The sequence below is a fragment of the Stegodyphus dumicola genome, chromosome 2 (genome assembly GCF_044657685.1).
Source record: "Stegodyphus dumicola isolate Sdum_Otavi_A_Nest chromosome 2, ASM4465768v1".
Taxonomy (NCBI): domain Eukaryota; kingdom Metazoa; phylum Arthropoda; class Arachnida; order Araneae; family Eresidae; genus Stegodyphus; species Stegodyphus dumicola.
The window spans coordinates 203886757-203900070 of record NC_140769.1 but is presented as its reverse complement, the minus strand read 5'-3'; the positions used below and the strand labels follow the sequence as shown (position 1 = coordinate 203900070).

The 13314-nt window shown below is 33.0% G+C and overlaps 1 protein-coding gene across 11 annotated transcripts in view; it reads left to right on the top strand.

Annotated features, from left to right (window-relative positions):
* The window catches only part of LOC118181150 (coiled-coil domain-containing protein CG32809-like), a 1535131-nt gene that overhangs the window by 1460567 nt on the left and 61250 nt on the right, over positions 1-13314 (top strand). For 9 of the 11 annotated variants that reach the window (XM_085811658.1, XM_085811656.1, XM_085811659.1 and 6 more), the window contains one exon: positions 11536-11702. In XM_085811658.1, the coding sequence (XP_085667784.1) occupies positions 11536-11702 (167 nt within the window). The remainder of the gene's footprint in view (positions 1-11535; positions 11703-13314) is intronic. The other 2 variants (XM_085811657.1, XM_085811666.1) reach the window with 1 other exon arrangement.

Sequence of the window (13314 nt, the reverse complement as noted above, 5' to 3'; positions counted from 1 at the left end):
CTTTTCGGAGTATGACTTGTTGCTTTCTTTTGATGGAGTTTCACTCTCAAGTCATTGGAATGAAGAAATTTAATTTCTTCAGGTTGTAAAACTTAATTTTTTAATTTATTTATTGTTGCTACAAATGTATTTAAAGACTTTGAGATTGGTTTGTGCGTCGGCGGATTGTCTCCTGCTACCAACGATTTAATTGTAGAAACATTAGAATACGTAGCTTTTGGGGGTATTCTTTGAGTCTCCTTTCTATGTAAAGTAAAAATTGATGTTTTTTCCCCCCTTTCCGATTAATAATATTATGTGTTTTGCACTTAAAGATTTTAATACCATGCATTTCACATCGATTTTGAATTATGGAATAGGCGGCTTTTCTCCTGCTATCAACTATTTTAATTGTAGAAACATTAGAAACTGGACGTAAGTTTTTCCAATATTCTTTTAGAGTTTTCCTTCCATCTAGAGATAAAGATTGGCGGTTTCTCGCTATCTGATTAATAACATTACTTGTTTTGCACTTAGAAAATTTAATTCCATGTACTTTACAATATTTTTGAATTATGGAATAGGAATATTTCTCTTTGTAAAGCGCAAAAACACATCCTTTAGTTCACAGATTCTTTATATAAGAAATTTTGAAAGAAGAATATATTTAAAAGTAGCAGACGATATTTCTCGTTGTAAATAGTACACTGTTGCCGAAATGCTTATTTCGAAATATTTGCTTTTAAAAAAAAACAATCTTTACTGAAATAGTTCTAAAAATGTGTAAACACCCTTTGAATGTTACCTTTTCTTTGCAAGTCTGCACATTTCCTAACCTTTTGATAGCCTAACAGAAAACTAAACATAATAAAAATGTGCCATTTGTGTTTTGCCACAACAGGAAATTTGCTTAGTGAAAATAATATATTTTCTTCTTGGTTAATATAGATAGATAGATAGATTTGTAATTTGATTAAAAAAAATAATGAATAAAACATTTTTAATTAATTTTGATTTTTAATGTGGATGATTTTATATTTCACTGTTATTTTAAAAGAATGAATTCCTATGTTTAATTGTATCTTAATGTGTTATTGTATTCTGCCATTCTTGTAAGCATCATACTCCTGGTTTCTCTCCAAAAAATAAGAAAAGGATAAAAAACCGGAAACATGTTAGAAATTATTTATGCTGGTATCCCAAAAGATAAGCAACAAATGGAAAAATTAGCATAGTTGTTGTTGCATAATCGAGAAAATATTGTTAAGAATTTTATTATTACTATTTTTATTATTATTGTCTATTTTTCTAAAGTGTGTTTTTGTTTTATTATTGTGTGAAGTTGTAACTATATGTCTTTTCTTGTGTGGCAACAACGCTTCTGTAATTCTTCAATTTGAACTTTTGGATGTGTGCCAAGTTTGATGGCGTAATGCTCTGGTGAGAGCGTCGATTGATTGTGTAGATGAAACATGTTGTTTCAGAACGTTATTTCTTTAAAATATGTAAAATAAATGTTTTGTTTTCTGAACTCGGATTATGCAAACGTTATTTAGTTTCAACATAAAAGTTTGGCGTCCGTTTGACAGGACGTTTGTGTGATTTCGAGTAGTTTTGATTTAGGCGTTTTGTTAAAATGGAGTTGTTAAAGGCAAAACGTAAAAGTGAACGTACTTCGTTTACGTTAACTACGAAGATTGTGGAAGAAGAATTGCCTACTTGTACGGATCCTGAGAGATTGCAAGTGTTGTTGGGGCAACTAATTGACAAATTTGAACGCTTGGACAGTACTCAAAGCAGTGTTTTAGAACAAACCAAGGAAGCTGATTTCGAGAATGAATTTAATACGGCTGAAGGATACAGAGATTCCTTTATAGCTTTAAAGGTGAAACTTCAGAATAAAATTGGACAATTGAATTCGATGAATGTTACTACAGATATTGCTTCAGTTTCGATTTCGGATCCTAAAGAAAATAAAAACAGGAAGTTCAAACTTCCTAAACTTGAACTGAAAAAATTTTCTGGAGATGCAAGAGAATTTTTAGGCTTTTGGAGCCAATTCTCCAAAATTCATGAAGATGCGGATATTGTGCCGGAAGATAAATTTTTGTACTTAGTGCAAAGTGCAGTACCTGGCTCAAAGGCAGCTCAACTTTTGAACAGTTTTCCTGTTACCGCCGCGAATTATCCTAAAGCTATCGAGCAGCTGAAAGAAAGATTTGGTAGAGAAGACCTTCTGGTGCAGATCTATGTAAGAGATTTGCTTGGGCTTGTTACAAAGAATGCTACAACAGGCAGAACGGCGTCGGACTTAGGAGTACTTTATGATAGTATAGAAAGTAAATTACGAGCGCTGGAAAGCTTAGGACGCACCAAGGAAAAGTTGCTGATTTCTTAGGACCTTTAGTGGAGTCGTGCCTACCTGAGAATATTTTACGTGCCTGGGAGCGGAGTCGAACTTCTGAACAAGGACAGGAAAAGAGTTCTGAAAGAACGCTTGAAAAACTAATGTGTTTTTTAAGGCATGAAGTAGAATCGGAAGAAATGATTAGATTAGCACAATCAGGATTTACTCATTCTATTAAGCGTCTTAATAAAAATGTTATTTCAGGTAATTCAGATTTAGCAACAGCTGCCGCGCTGGTAAGTACAAATGAAACCAGTAAAGGTAAGCAAAATGTTTGTATATTTTGTGGTAAGCCTCATATGAGTGCTAAGTGTTTTAAAGCTGAAAATATGAGCTTAAATGAAAAGAGGCAACTTGTACAAAAGAAAGGTGTTTGTTTTTCATGTTTAAGAATTGGCCATTTAAAAAACCAATGTAAAGCCAATATTAAATGCCCCATTTGCAGTTGTGATCATATAAAATTTATGTGTCCTCAGAATGTTAGTTCTGTAAAACAAAATGACTCTAAGTTGGATGTTTCCCTTTCTAATAATAGTAAGAGCGAGAAAGTTTATTTGCAAACTTTATGTGTTCTAATTAAAGTTAAAGATCGAGAGAGAAAAATTAGAATTCTCTTGGATTCGGGATCCCAACGATCATACGTTGGGGAGAAAATTATGAAGCGAATGAAGGCTGATCCTATTCGACAGGAGAAAGTAATTCATGGTTTGTTCGGGGGGAGGGAAACTGCGCCTGTAACCCATTCTGTTTTTGCTATTGACATAAGCAGTTTAGATAACACTTTTAGGTGTTGTTTTGAAGCTTTTTCTGAAAAAAAGATATGTGGATTTGTTCCAACAATCAAGAATGCTCAGATTATAGAGGAATTGAAAAGCAGGAAAATTGAGGTCAGTGACACATTTTGCGAGGAAAGTGAAATTGATTTATTGATAGGTGCAGATGTCATTGGTAAACTGTTAACTGACGAATACCTAGAATTACCCTCTGGTTTAACTGCAGTCAAAACAAAACTGGGTTGGACGGTTATGGGTAAAGAAAAGGATACTGTCAGGGATAATGCCCTAATAAGTCTTTCCTTACATGTAAATAATGCTTCTTTGAAATCTTTATGGGAGCTTGAAGTTTTGGGTAGTTCCGACCCGACGGAAAATAGTAAAACGAAAAATCTTCATTGCGACTATGAGATTGATTTTCAGAATAAATTATCTATTCGGCCCGATGGTAGATATGAATTAGAATTACCCTGGAAATGCGAATCTACCAATTTATCAGATAATAAAATCATTGCTTTGACACGTCATCAAAAAATGATAAAGAGGGCAAAAGAAAATAATTCTTTGAAGGAATATCAAGAAGTGTTTAGAGAGTGGGAAAATTTAAATATTATAGAAAAGGTTCCGGAAAAGGAATTAAACAATAAATGCCACTTTTTACCACACAGACCGGTTATTAAGATGAATAGTGAAAGCACTAAGGTAAGACCCGTTTTTGATGCTTCATCTTGTGAAAAGGGAAAACCATCTTTGAATCAGTGTTTATTGAAAGGACCTAATTTAATAGAATTAGTCCCTGATATTTTAGACAGAATGAGATTTTTTCCTATTGGTCTGAGTGCAGACATAGAGAAAGCATTCTTGCAGTTAGGAATTTCTCCGAAGGATAGAGATTACTTGCGATTTTTCTATCCAAGTGATGAGGGAGAAATAGTGTATAGGCATTGCAGAGTAGTTTTTGGGGTTTCCTGCAGCCCTTATCTACTAGGTGCGTCTATTAAATATCTCTTGAATAATTGTCCATCTGACTTTTTAGATGTGGCTGACAAATTAAAAAATTCGTTCTATGTAGATAATTGTATTACGGGTGTTTACAATATTGAGGAACAAGAGGATTTAATTCAAAAGGCCAAAAGTCTTATGTCGAGAGGCAGATTTAATTTAAGGGGATGGGAGAGCAATGTTGCTTCCAAATATACTACAAAACATTCTGGGGACACACCTCTTTTAGGAATATTGTGGAATTTAGACAATGATACTTTAAGGTGTAATATAAATATAAATATGATAACTTGTGATACTAAGGTAACTAAGAGACTGATTCTGTCTATTGTACAATCAATTTTTTATCCAATTGGAATACTTGCACCAATAACTTTGCTTCCAAAACTTTTGTTACAAGAAACATGGAAGTTGAAATTTTCTTGGGACGAGGTATTGCTTCATGATTTTGTAAGTAAATTTTTTGTGTGGTTATCTGATATACTTTTGTTGAAAAATGTGGCAATATCCCGATTCATTGGAACCTTTGCAACAGTTGAATTGCATGTATTTGTCGATGCCTGCAAATATGCTTATGCAGGATGTATTTTCGCGAGAAGTGTTGATTCATGCAGTGTAAAACTTACTCTCTTAAGAGCAAAATCTAGAGTAGCTCCTATTAAGAATTTGACGATTCCTAGATTGGAATTAATGTCCTGTTGCATTGGATCCCGATTACTATATTCTGTTTGTAAAGCTCTTAATGATTTTGATATAAATGTAACTTTGTGGTGTGATTCCGCAGTCGCATTATGGTGGATCAGAAATGCTGGTAATTGGTCGAACTTTGTAAGCAATCGTGTTAAAGAAATTACTAAGTTGACAAAACCTGAATCATGGAGGCATGTGCCTGGTAATATGAACCCAGCAGATGTGTTATCTCGAGGTTGCTCTGCTAAACAAATGATTAACTCGGAGTGGTTTAAGGGACCTCTCTGGCTAAGAGAAAGCCCTGAATTTTGGCCTACGAATATTGTTTGTCAGCCGAGCGAAGCTGACTTGGAAAAGAGGAAGGTAAAACTTATTAATGTTATCTTTTTAGAGGATACTACTCCTTGGTATGCAGAAAGAGTTTCTGATTATGAGAAAATGATTCGTGTAACCGGTTGGGTGTTACGTTTTATTTCTAACTGTAGGAAGAAGTCAAATTTGTGTAAAGAATCTAAACTAACTGTTGCTGAAATCATAAATTCCGAAAAAGTTTTCATTCGGTTGGTTCAAAGCTCAAATTTCCCTGACATTGGAGCTCTTAATCCACTTGATGTATTCATTGATAATGAAAATATTATAAGAGTTAAAACTAGAATATTGGAACGCAAAGACAATTCTGGATTTTTAACACCAATTTTGTTACCGAGTAAATGTATCTTTACTACATTGTTAATTGATTCAGTTCATAAGAAACATTGTCATGCTGGAACTCAAATGCTTCAATCTATTTTAAAAGAAAGATTCTGGATACTAAAACAACGTAAAACTGTGCGTAATGTGTTAAAAGGGTGTGTAATATGTCAACGATATAAAGCGAAACCGATGTCTTGCGAAGTGACTCATCTTCCTGAAGATCGCGTAGGAGATTATAGGGCTTTTGAAATTTTGGGAGTAGATTTAGCTGGCCCATTGTTTTTGAAAAACGGTAAGAAGGTTTGGATGGCACTCTTCACATGCGCTGTGTACAGGGCAATCCATCTAGAACTGGTGACTTCGTTATCAACAGAATCTTTTCTTTTGGCTTTAAGACGATTCATAGCCAGACGTGGCAGACCAAGAACCATTTATTCTGACAATGGGACTAACTTCCGAGGAACGTATAACGAAATGTCTAAACTTAACTGGGACATAATAGAGAATGAGGCAAAAATAAAGAGAATAGTATGGAAATTCAATCCACCAACAGCCTCCTGGTGGGGAGGTTGGTGGGAACGGCTAGTTCGCATGGTTAAAGAACTTTTAAGACGTTCTTTGGGAAAATCGGTTTTATCTTATGAAGAACTGGAAACCTTAATTTGCGACTGTGAGTCGGTAATTAATTATCGACCTTTAACATATATTTCGGAGAACTCTGAAGATGCTATCCCTTTAACTCCGTCAATGTTTTTAATTGAAAATTGTACTTCGAATGTAGCAGATATAGATAAAATTGACTCTCAGCATTTTTTGAGAAGAGTTAAATACCGCACAAAACTTCTTAAAGATTTAAGGAACCGTTTCCGAAAAGAATATTTGGGGCAATTAATAATGAAACAACCACAAAATAAAGTAACCCGGTTGCCTAAAATTGGGGAGATAGTCTTAATAGGCGATGATTTCAAAAAACGCTTGTATTGGCCTTTGGGTAAAATTATAGAGAAAATTCCTGGTCGGGATGGCAAAATTCGAACAGTTAAACTAAAAACTCAGAATGGGATTTTCATAAGGCCCGTTCAGCGTATTTATCCACTAGAGATACAACTAAGTGAAAATTATTTAGTTGAAGAGCCTAACGTTAACGACGATAAGAAAAACGATCAGACTGACGTACAGCATATAAAACAGAAATTTACGTCGTCAGGACGGCTTGTTAAGAAGCCTAATGTACTAGACCTTTTTAATAGGATAACATATGTTTTTGAGTCGTTTGCCACTGACTCAAAAAGGGGGGAGGATGTTGCATAATCGAGAAAATATTGTTAAGAATTTTATTATTACTATTTTTATTATTATTGTCTATTTTTCTAAAGTGTGTTTTTGTTTTATTATTGTGTGAAGTTGTAACTATATGTCTTTTCTTGTGTGGCAACAACGCTTCTGTAATTCTTCAATTTGAACTTTTGGATGTGTGCCAAGTTTGATGGCGTAATGCTCTGGTGAGAGCGTCGATTGATTGTGTAGATGAAACATGTTGTTTCAGAACGTTATTTCTTTAAAATATGTAAAATAAATGTTTTGTTTTCTGAACTCGGATTATGCAAACGTTATTTAGTTTCAACAGTTGTTTTAAAAAATGTTATCACAAAAATAGCTAATGTAATTAGATGCACGCACATGGAAACTAGTCTATAGAAAAGAATTCTCACTAATATTTTTAAACGAGGAAACATGTAATGTATCAAAATGCATGTTTTATGCAGAACGTGCCAAAGCAGACTAGCATCAGTTGAAAATCTCAAAAGCCAAATGTCAATTTTTGCATCATTTGCCTCCTATGAAATTGATATAAAGTGAAGCAACTGTGTCACAAAAATTAGTAAGTGGATATCTAAGAGTCAGTCATAACCACTCAGAAGTTAGCATCATGCCACTGGTTAATCATTGCATAACATGCTTCCTACCTTGCATTCCCATCTAGCATTCTCGAGTAGCAGCTATGCAAACGTAACTTTTCTCAAGTGTGCCTCAAAATAATAGGGTAATGTGCTGTTTACAAATGAGTCATAGTTTAGCTTAGAAACTGATTCCTAATAATTTTTAATCTGGAGAACATTTGAAACTCTCACGCCAGTAACATTCGTAAAACACGTGCCTACACAGGTATGGTTTGTTTGATAGTTCTGCTTTGGTTTGACATTTCGGACAAGAACTGCAGATGGCTTCCTCACTGATCTACATGTCTTCCTTCCTGTCAGTATGACTGCAGTGCAGTATAGAAACCGCTTCTTTATTCAGTATGATCTTCATTCTTGTGGCGATGAGTTCTGATCTCTTTTTATATGGACAATAATACGTGAGCTTACCTGTCGTATTGTGGGCCAAGACTTAGATTTGGATATAATGCTAAAATCACCATTGAGATCACGAGACTTGAAATAATTATACGTATAAATGTAATATAGTTAGAAGACACATATACAGTCAAAAGTCGTTAATTCGGACGCCCATAATCCGGAATGATCTATAATCCGGACCTCAAAGCTACAAATTTTCTGCGCATGCGTAGCGTTGACGCTTGCACGTAAGACCTTTATGGCTGCGAATATGCGTGTGCGCATGCGCATAATACGTTTACGCATGAGCGTTTAATGTATAAAGCTGAGCTAAAATTATCTAATTCAGTTAATGTTGTAGATTGCTTTGTTCCTTAATCTTCGAATTGGATCCGGCTTATTATTTTTTGCAGACTGTTAGAGCAATTTTATAAAAGTAAGCTTGAACTTTCGATTATGTCAAATAGAATTTCCGATATATATTTACTAATATGAAAAGGATCTACAAAAGCGAAAGTATGTTTCGAAGTCCATTAAACAAAAAGTGGAATTGCTGTGAAAAATAGATAAAGGCATAATCCTTTGTTTATCTAACCGTTCCGAAATCTGTTTATCAATTTCACGCTGCTCTGCGGCGGGGGGGGGGGGGGACGCTGAGGCGCACAATCAATTGGAAGTTGAACTGTCAGCACTATCCTTATCTTTCAGGGCAGATGTTTTTATTTTATTTGGCTTATAATTCCTTACTAAATGTAGTATTTCATCTCGATGTACTCCGTCTTTGATATGATTTAAATCAAATTCCTCGTCATTATAATTCGCTTCCGATAGTGAAGAAAGTGACACAGAGGATATTGAAAACGAAAAAATTTTGATTGACAAATTAGTCGGTATTCTCGACACAGCAATTACAGTGGAAGTTTGTAACTGAACAAGAAATTATGTCCTTTTATAGAATTAAAGAGAAAGTATTATCACATAAAACGAAGCAACTTAAACAACTTACATTGAAAGAAATGTTTAATAAAGTAAACACTTAAATATCAAGCTTTTTTTTTTTTTTTTTTTTTTGTAAATTTTGATACCCTATAGATCATAATTGTTCTTTATTTCATAAATTACGGTTTCATATTTTTAATTTTAGAATTTCTGCATACCATCTTACCAGATTTAAACTGATGATCTATAATCCGGAATCGCCAAAGTCCCGACGAGTCCAGATTACCGACTTTTGACTGTATTTTCTTTTCATGGCACCTTTACGATCTAAAAATATGTCTGCTTAGTCAGTGCACTGCCAAGTGTATATTTCTAGCAGGGTCTTTTTATCGGAAAACATACCGGTTTTTCATCACATTTCCTGTTCTCTCAATCCTCGAGTTTAAATTTTTAGCCTCTCTCCATTATAGATGCTGCTTCAACATTTCACCCGTCAAATAACAGAACGAACTTTAATTGGCCGATGTGACCACGTAATTCATTAGACGAAGAAGAGCGCAAAAATAAACTTCCCGTTGCATATATCCCGTAAATGCGAAATGAAATGAAGGGGTTGTAAACTTAACCAATATGAAGTTGAAAGATTGTTTTGTTTTGTTCTTTGCCACATTTATTCGCACGTGTCTTTTTTTTTTTTCGGGGGGGGGGGGGGGTGGGCGTATTCGTCCGCACGTGTCATAATGGTTTAAATTTGCACAGTTAGCTGTTAACTAATTCATTCTGTTATTTGGCATTAACTATTAATTTAATTTCCATTATGTGTAAAAGTGCTTTCATAAATAAAAACTTTTCTTTCCTACTGAGAAGTGTGTCAGCATAAAAATTTTAAAATATTATAAAATGAAATAAATTAGCCAAGAAGTATAAAGTCTAGAATATCTAATTAAATAGTGCTATATTGTACATCAGAATCATATTATAAATAGATCAGTAACCTGAACCACGCATTATGTAGTGAATTTAAGTCAATTTGGCATTCTCTTGAAATCGCGTCTCCATCAAGGTTTTTGCGGTTTCCAAAGACACCTCTCAGTTTCTCAAATTTTAAAGTTGACAACTATGTAATAGCATGCTGGCAGATTTTCCTAAAGACAGACGTTTTGCCAATCAAAAACCCTATTTTAGCTTAGCGCTATTGCTTAGTTATTTATTGAATCATTTGCTTTGAAATTTTCCACATTAACATCTTTAGTCAATGAATTCAAATAAATGCTTTCTCATTATTTTTTTTTCCACTTTGCTTAACTTTTGGAGATTAATGTGTAATTGTGATTTCAGAGTGTTAAAAAAAATTGCTAGGCGGGGTGTTAACTTAAATATTCATTCCATGGATATACATCCAGTTATAATCGCTGAATTTCATGGAAGCATTCTTGGCAGTGTGTAAAGAGAGTTCCATAAATGTACAGTCTAACTTTTTATTAGATTTTGGTCACTGGAGAGTAAAATTTTTAAACAATTTTCCTTATTAAATTAAAATTAAAAATTCGATATCCAGGGATTAAAAGTGCATGGAAATTTTTTGGCTATAAATTTTTCTAAAGTCATTTTTCGATACTTATTACCGATTTTATTTCAAAATTTTTGAAGCTAGGAATTAAAATGACTAAAGCGGAAAAGCATCCCATATTAAATTGGCTAATGAACTCCTTTACTTTTGATGCTTAAAATGGAAAACAAAAATATCCTACCTATATAAATTTTATAAATAATGGTATGGAAAGAAAGAAATGTATAGAATTTTTTTTCAATTAATTAAAACATAATCAATACTTTGCTGAATGAAAATTTTTACTGTACAAAAATATATAACAAGCTACAAATTTTTTTAGAACGTCTACCCCCAATGTTAAGGATGTTTTTCATAAAATTTAATACTCTTTCTTTATACCTAGCTTTAAAGACATAAAGCCACTTTCCCAAAAAAAAGTGTATTTACTTCCAAGCGGAATTGGGCCAGCACCAGGGTGCCTGTATATAAGGCATTATCCTTATCGAATAAGCATTTGATTTAAGCATTTAAATAATAAATTATTACATTTTAAGTATTAATTAAATTATCCCTAAATCAAAAAAAAAAAATTTCTACAAAAAGTGTGTTAATATCTTTTGTTGATATACTGTTGTTGTTAGTATTTCCAGGATTATTTAAACACTTTATTTTATTTATCGTATATACTTAAAACCAATTTCTTTTTCTGATGGTGTTACTGAAATTAAGGAATACAATTTTGGAAAAAATATGAAAGTAAAGAAATATGATAGTTGAAAAAGGATAATTTATAAATATTCCCAATTTTCAACATATCTGCAGTGTCTAAATAACAGAATTTTCTCTTACCCTATGTTAGAACTGTATTTAACTTTTAAAAATTGCTTCACTCATGCTTTGAAAGCAATCAAATTTTGTTTCCTTCTGCTATAGTTATAGTCTTGTAATGCATTCCTTCCATTGCTCTGCACTACAAGAAATTGTCATGTTTCTTAACTTTGTAGTTTTCACTGTTAACTATTGTTGGTTAGTTTGATTTCCTCACTAAATGCATTGCACTGCTGATATAATTTTCACTTCTGCTTTTGCTTAACTCTGCTTTTGGCATGGTGTGTGCTTTTTACCCTTTACTATCAAAGTGTTAAATATAACACACTCTAGTATGCACAGGTTAAGGATGGAGTACATGGAAAGGCAGCTGGCAAGTCTGACGGGTCTAGTACAGAAAGCCCTGACTACAGGCCCACCAAACAAAAATCAGTCATCCCAGCAACTTCAACAGATACCAACACGAGATTGTGATCAAGGCAAAGACAGGAGTAGCACTAGTAAGTAGCAATTTATTTTAAAACTTAATTTTACTAGCAATTTCACATTTTAGTTTTAAGTGACATATTGTATAAATGAGTTATTTTTAATTACTGATGTACACTTTTTTATTAAAACCTGAAATAATGCCAGTCATATGTACCATTGAGTTATTTTTAATAACTGATGTATGTTTTTTTAGTAAAAGTAGAATTAATGCCAGTCATATGTATAAATGCTCATTTCAAGGTTACATATATGCTCCTTGCTCACTCCCAATTTCTATTCTAAATTTTTGCTACAGCAGTATTTTTAAAAGAAATCACCATTTACTGCAATGCACTTACTTAAATATAAACCAGTGAAACATGTACTTTAGGCTGTTATTTGTCATGCACCTTAAGCATGCTTTTGCATGCTCCAGAAGGACTGAAGAATCATGAAAATATTTTCCTTGTAGGCATGATTTAAATGTTTGCAAATGAAGGTTTCATGAGGCTATATATATTCTATAGTGGATAAGAAACACATCTGTCATTATTTTTGATTAAATCATGTGTTACAACATTTACTAAATCAGCTATTTATTGTCTTGATGGAGTTATCAGGAAGAAAGATGCAGTTCCAGTTGTCTATAACTGTTCTGTTAAGAACAGTAGTGTAAACCTTTCCTTCTTGCTTGATTTTTTTTTTTTAAATTTCTGAGAAGACCTCAAACCATTAAAATGTTGTGCAATGAGGTAATGATCATCACACATTTCTTCTTTAGCATTTGTATCTCTGTTGCTGTTTTACCTGAGCAAAAGCTGAAAGCATATTATGGCTGCATATATTATTGCTGACTTCCAAGTAGCATTCATTTTGGCTGAAGACACAAGAAATAAATCTGTTTTCATTTCTATAATTTTTATGCAAACTGAAATATCATACTAGCATCTGACAGAAAGTTTCTTAAGGTGATAGATCAAGCATTGGCTTTAGAAGAGGCAAAGAACAAATGTAATGTTTTAATTAATAAAATTGCCTTGGGCATAAAATGGCACTGCATTTTGATAATGAGATAAAAATAATTAGAAATGATTAGGAGAAGAAATAAAAATATTATCAAGAATAACTGAACAAATTTGCTTGATAGAAATAATTTTTATTTCTGCCAACTCTTTCGGTTGTACTGTGAAATTCATCTTTTTTTCATTACATCTCCCAGACTTCTGATAGATCACCAAAAACTTCAGTTTTTTAATCCTTATCCTATGATAGAGACACCTATTAAGGTAAATGTTTTCCATTAAGAAATGAAATTTAAACTGTACAAATTGCATTACTTCATCCCCAACAATTTTCAGCATAATTTTTCTTATTTAGTTTTGCTCAGTCTGAATCATCTCAATCTAATATAGACATTTGTAGAACTTTTCATGGAGTTTAACCAATGTCTAATTAGTTAATATTTGCTTATAATTTGCTTCAGGAAATGGTACATTAATAAGTTTATCCATGCAATACTAGGAACATGAATTATTAAGTTTATTTTTATCATATTTAAGCATATTTTGATAAATAAAAGCTCTTCTTCCCTACTCACTATTTTCTTAGCCTAAAGTATAAGCGAATTACAAAATAAAAGTAGCC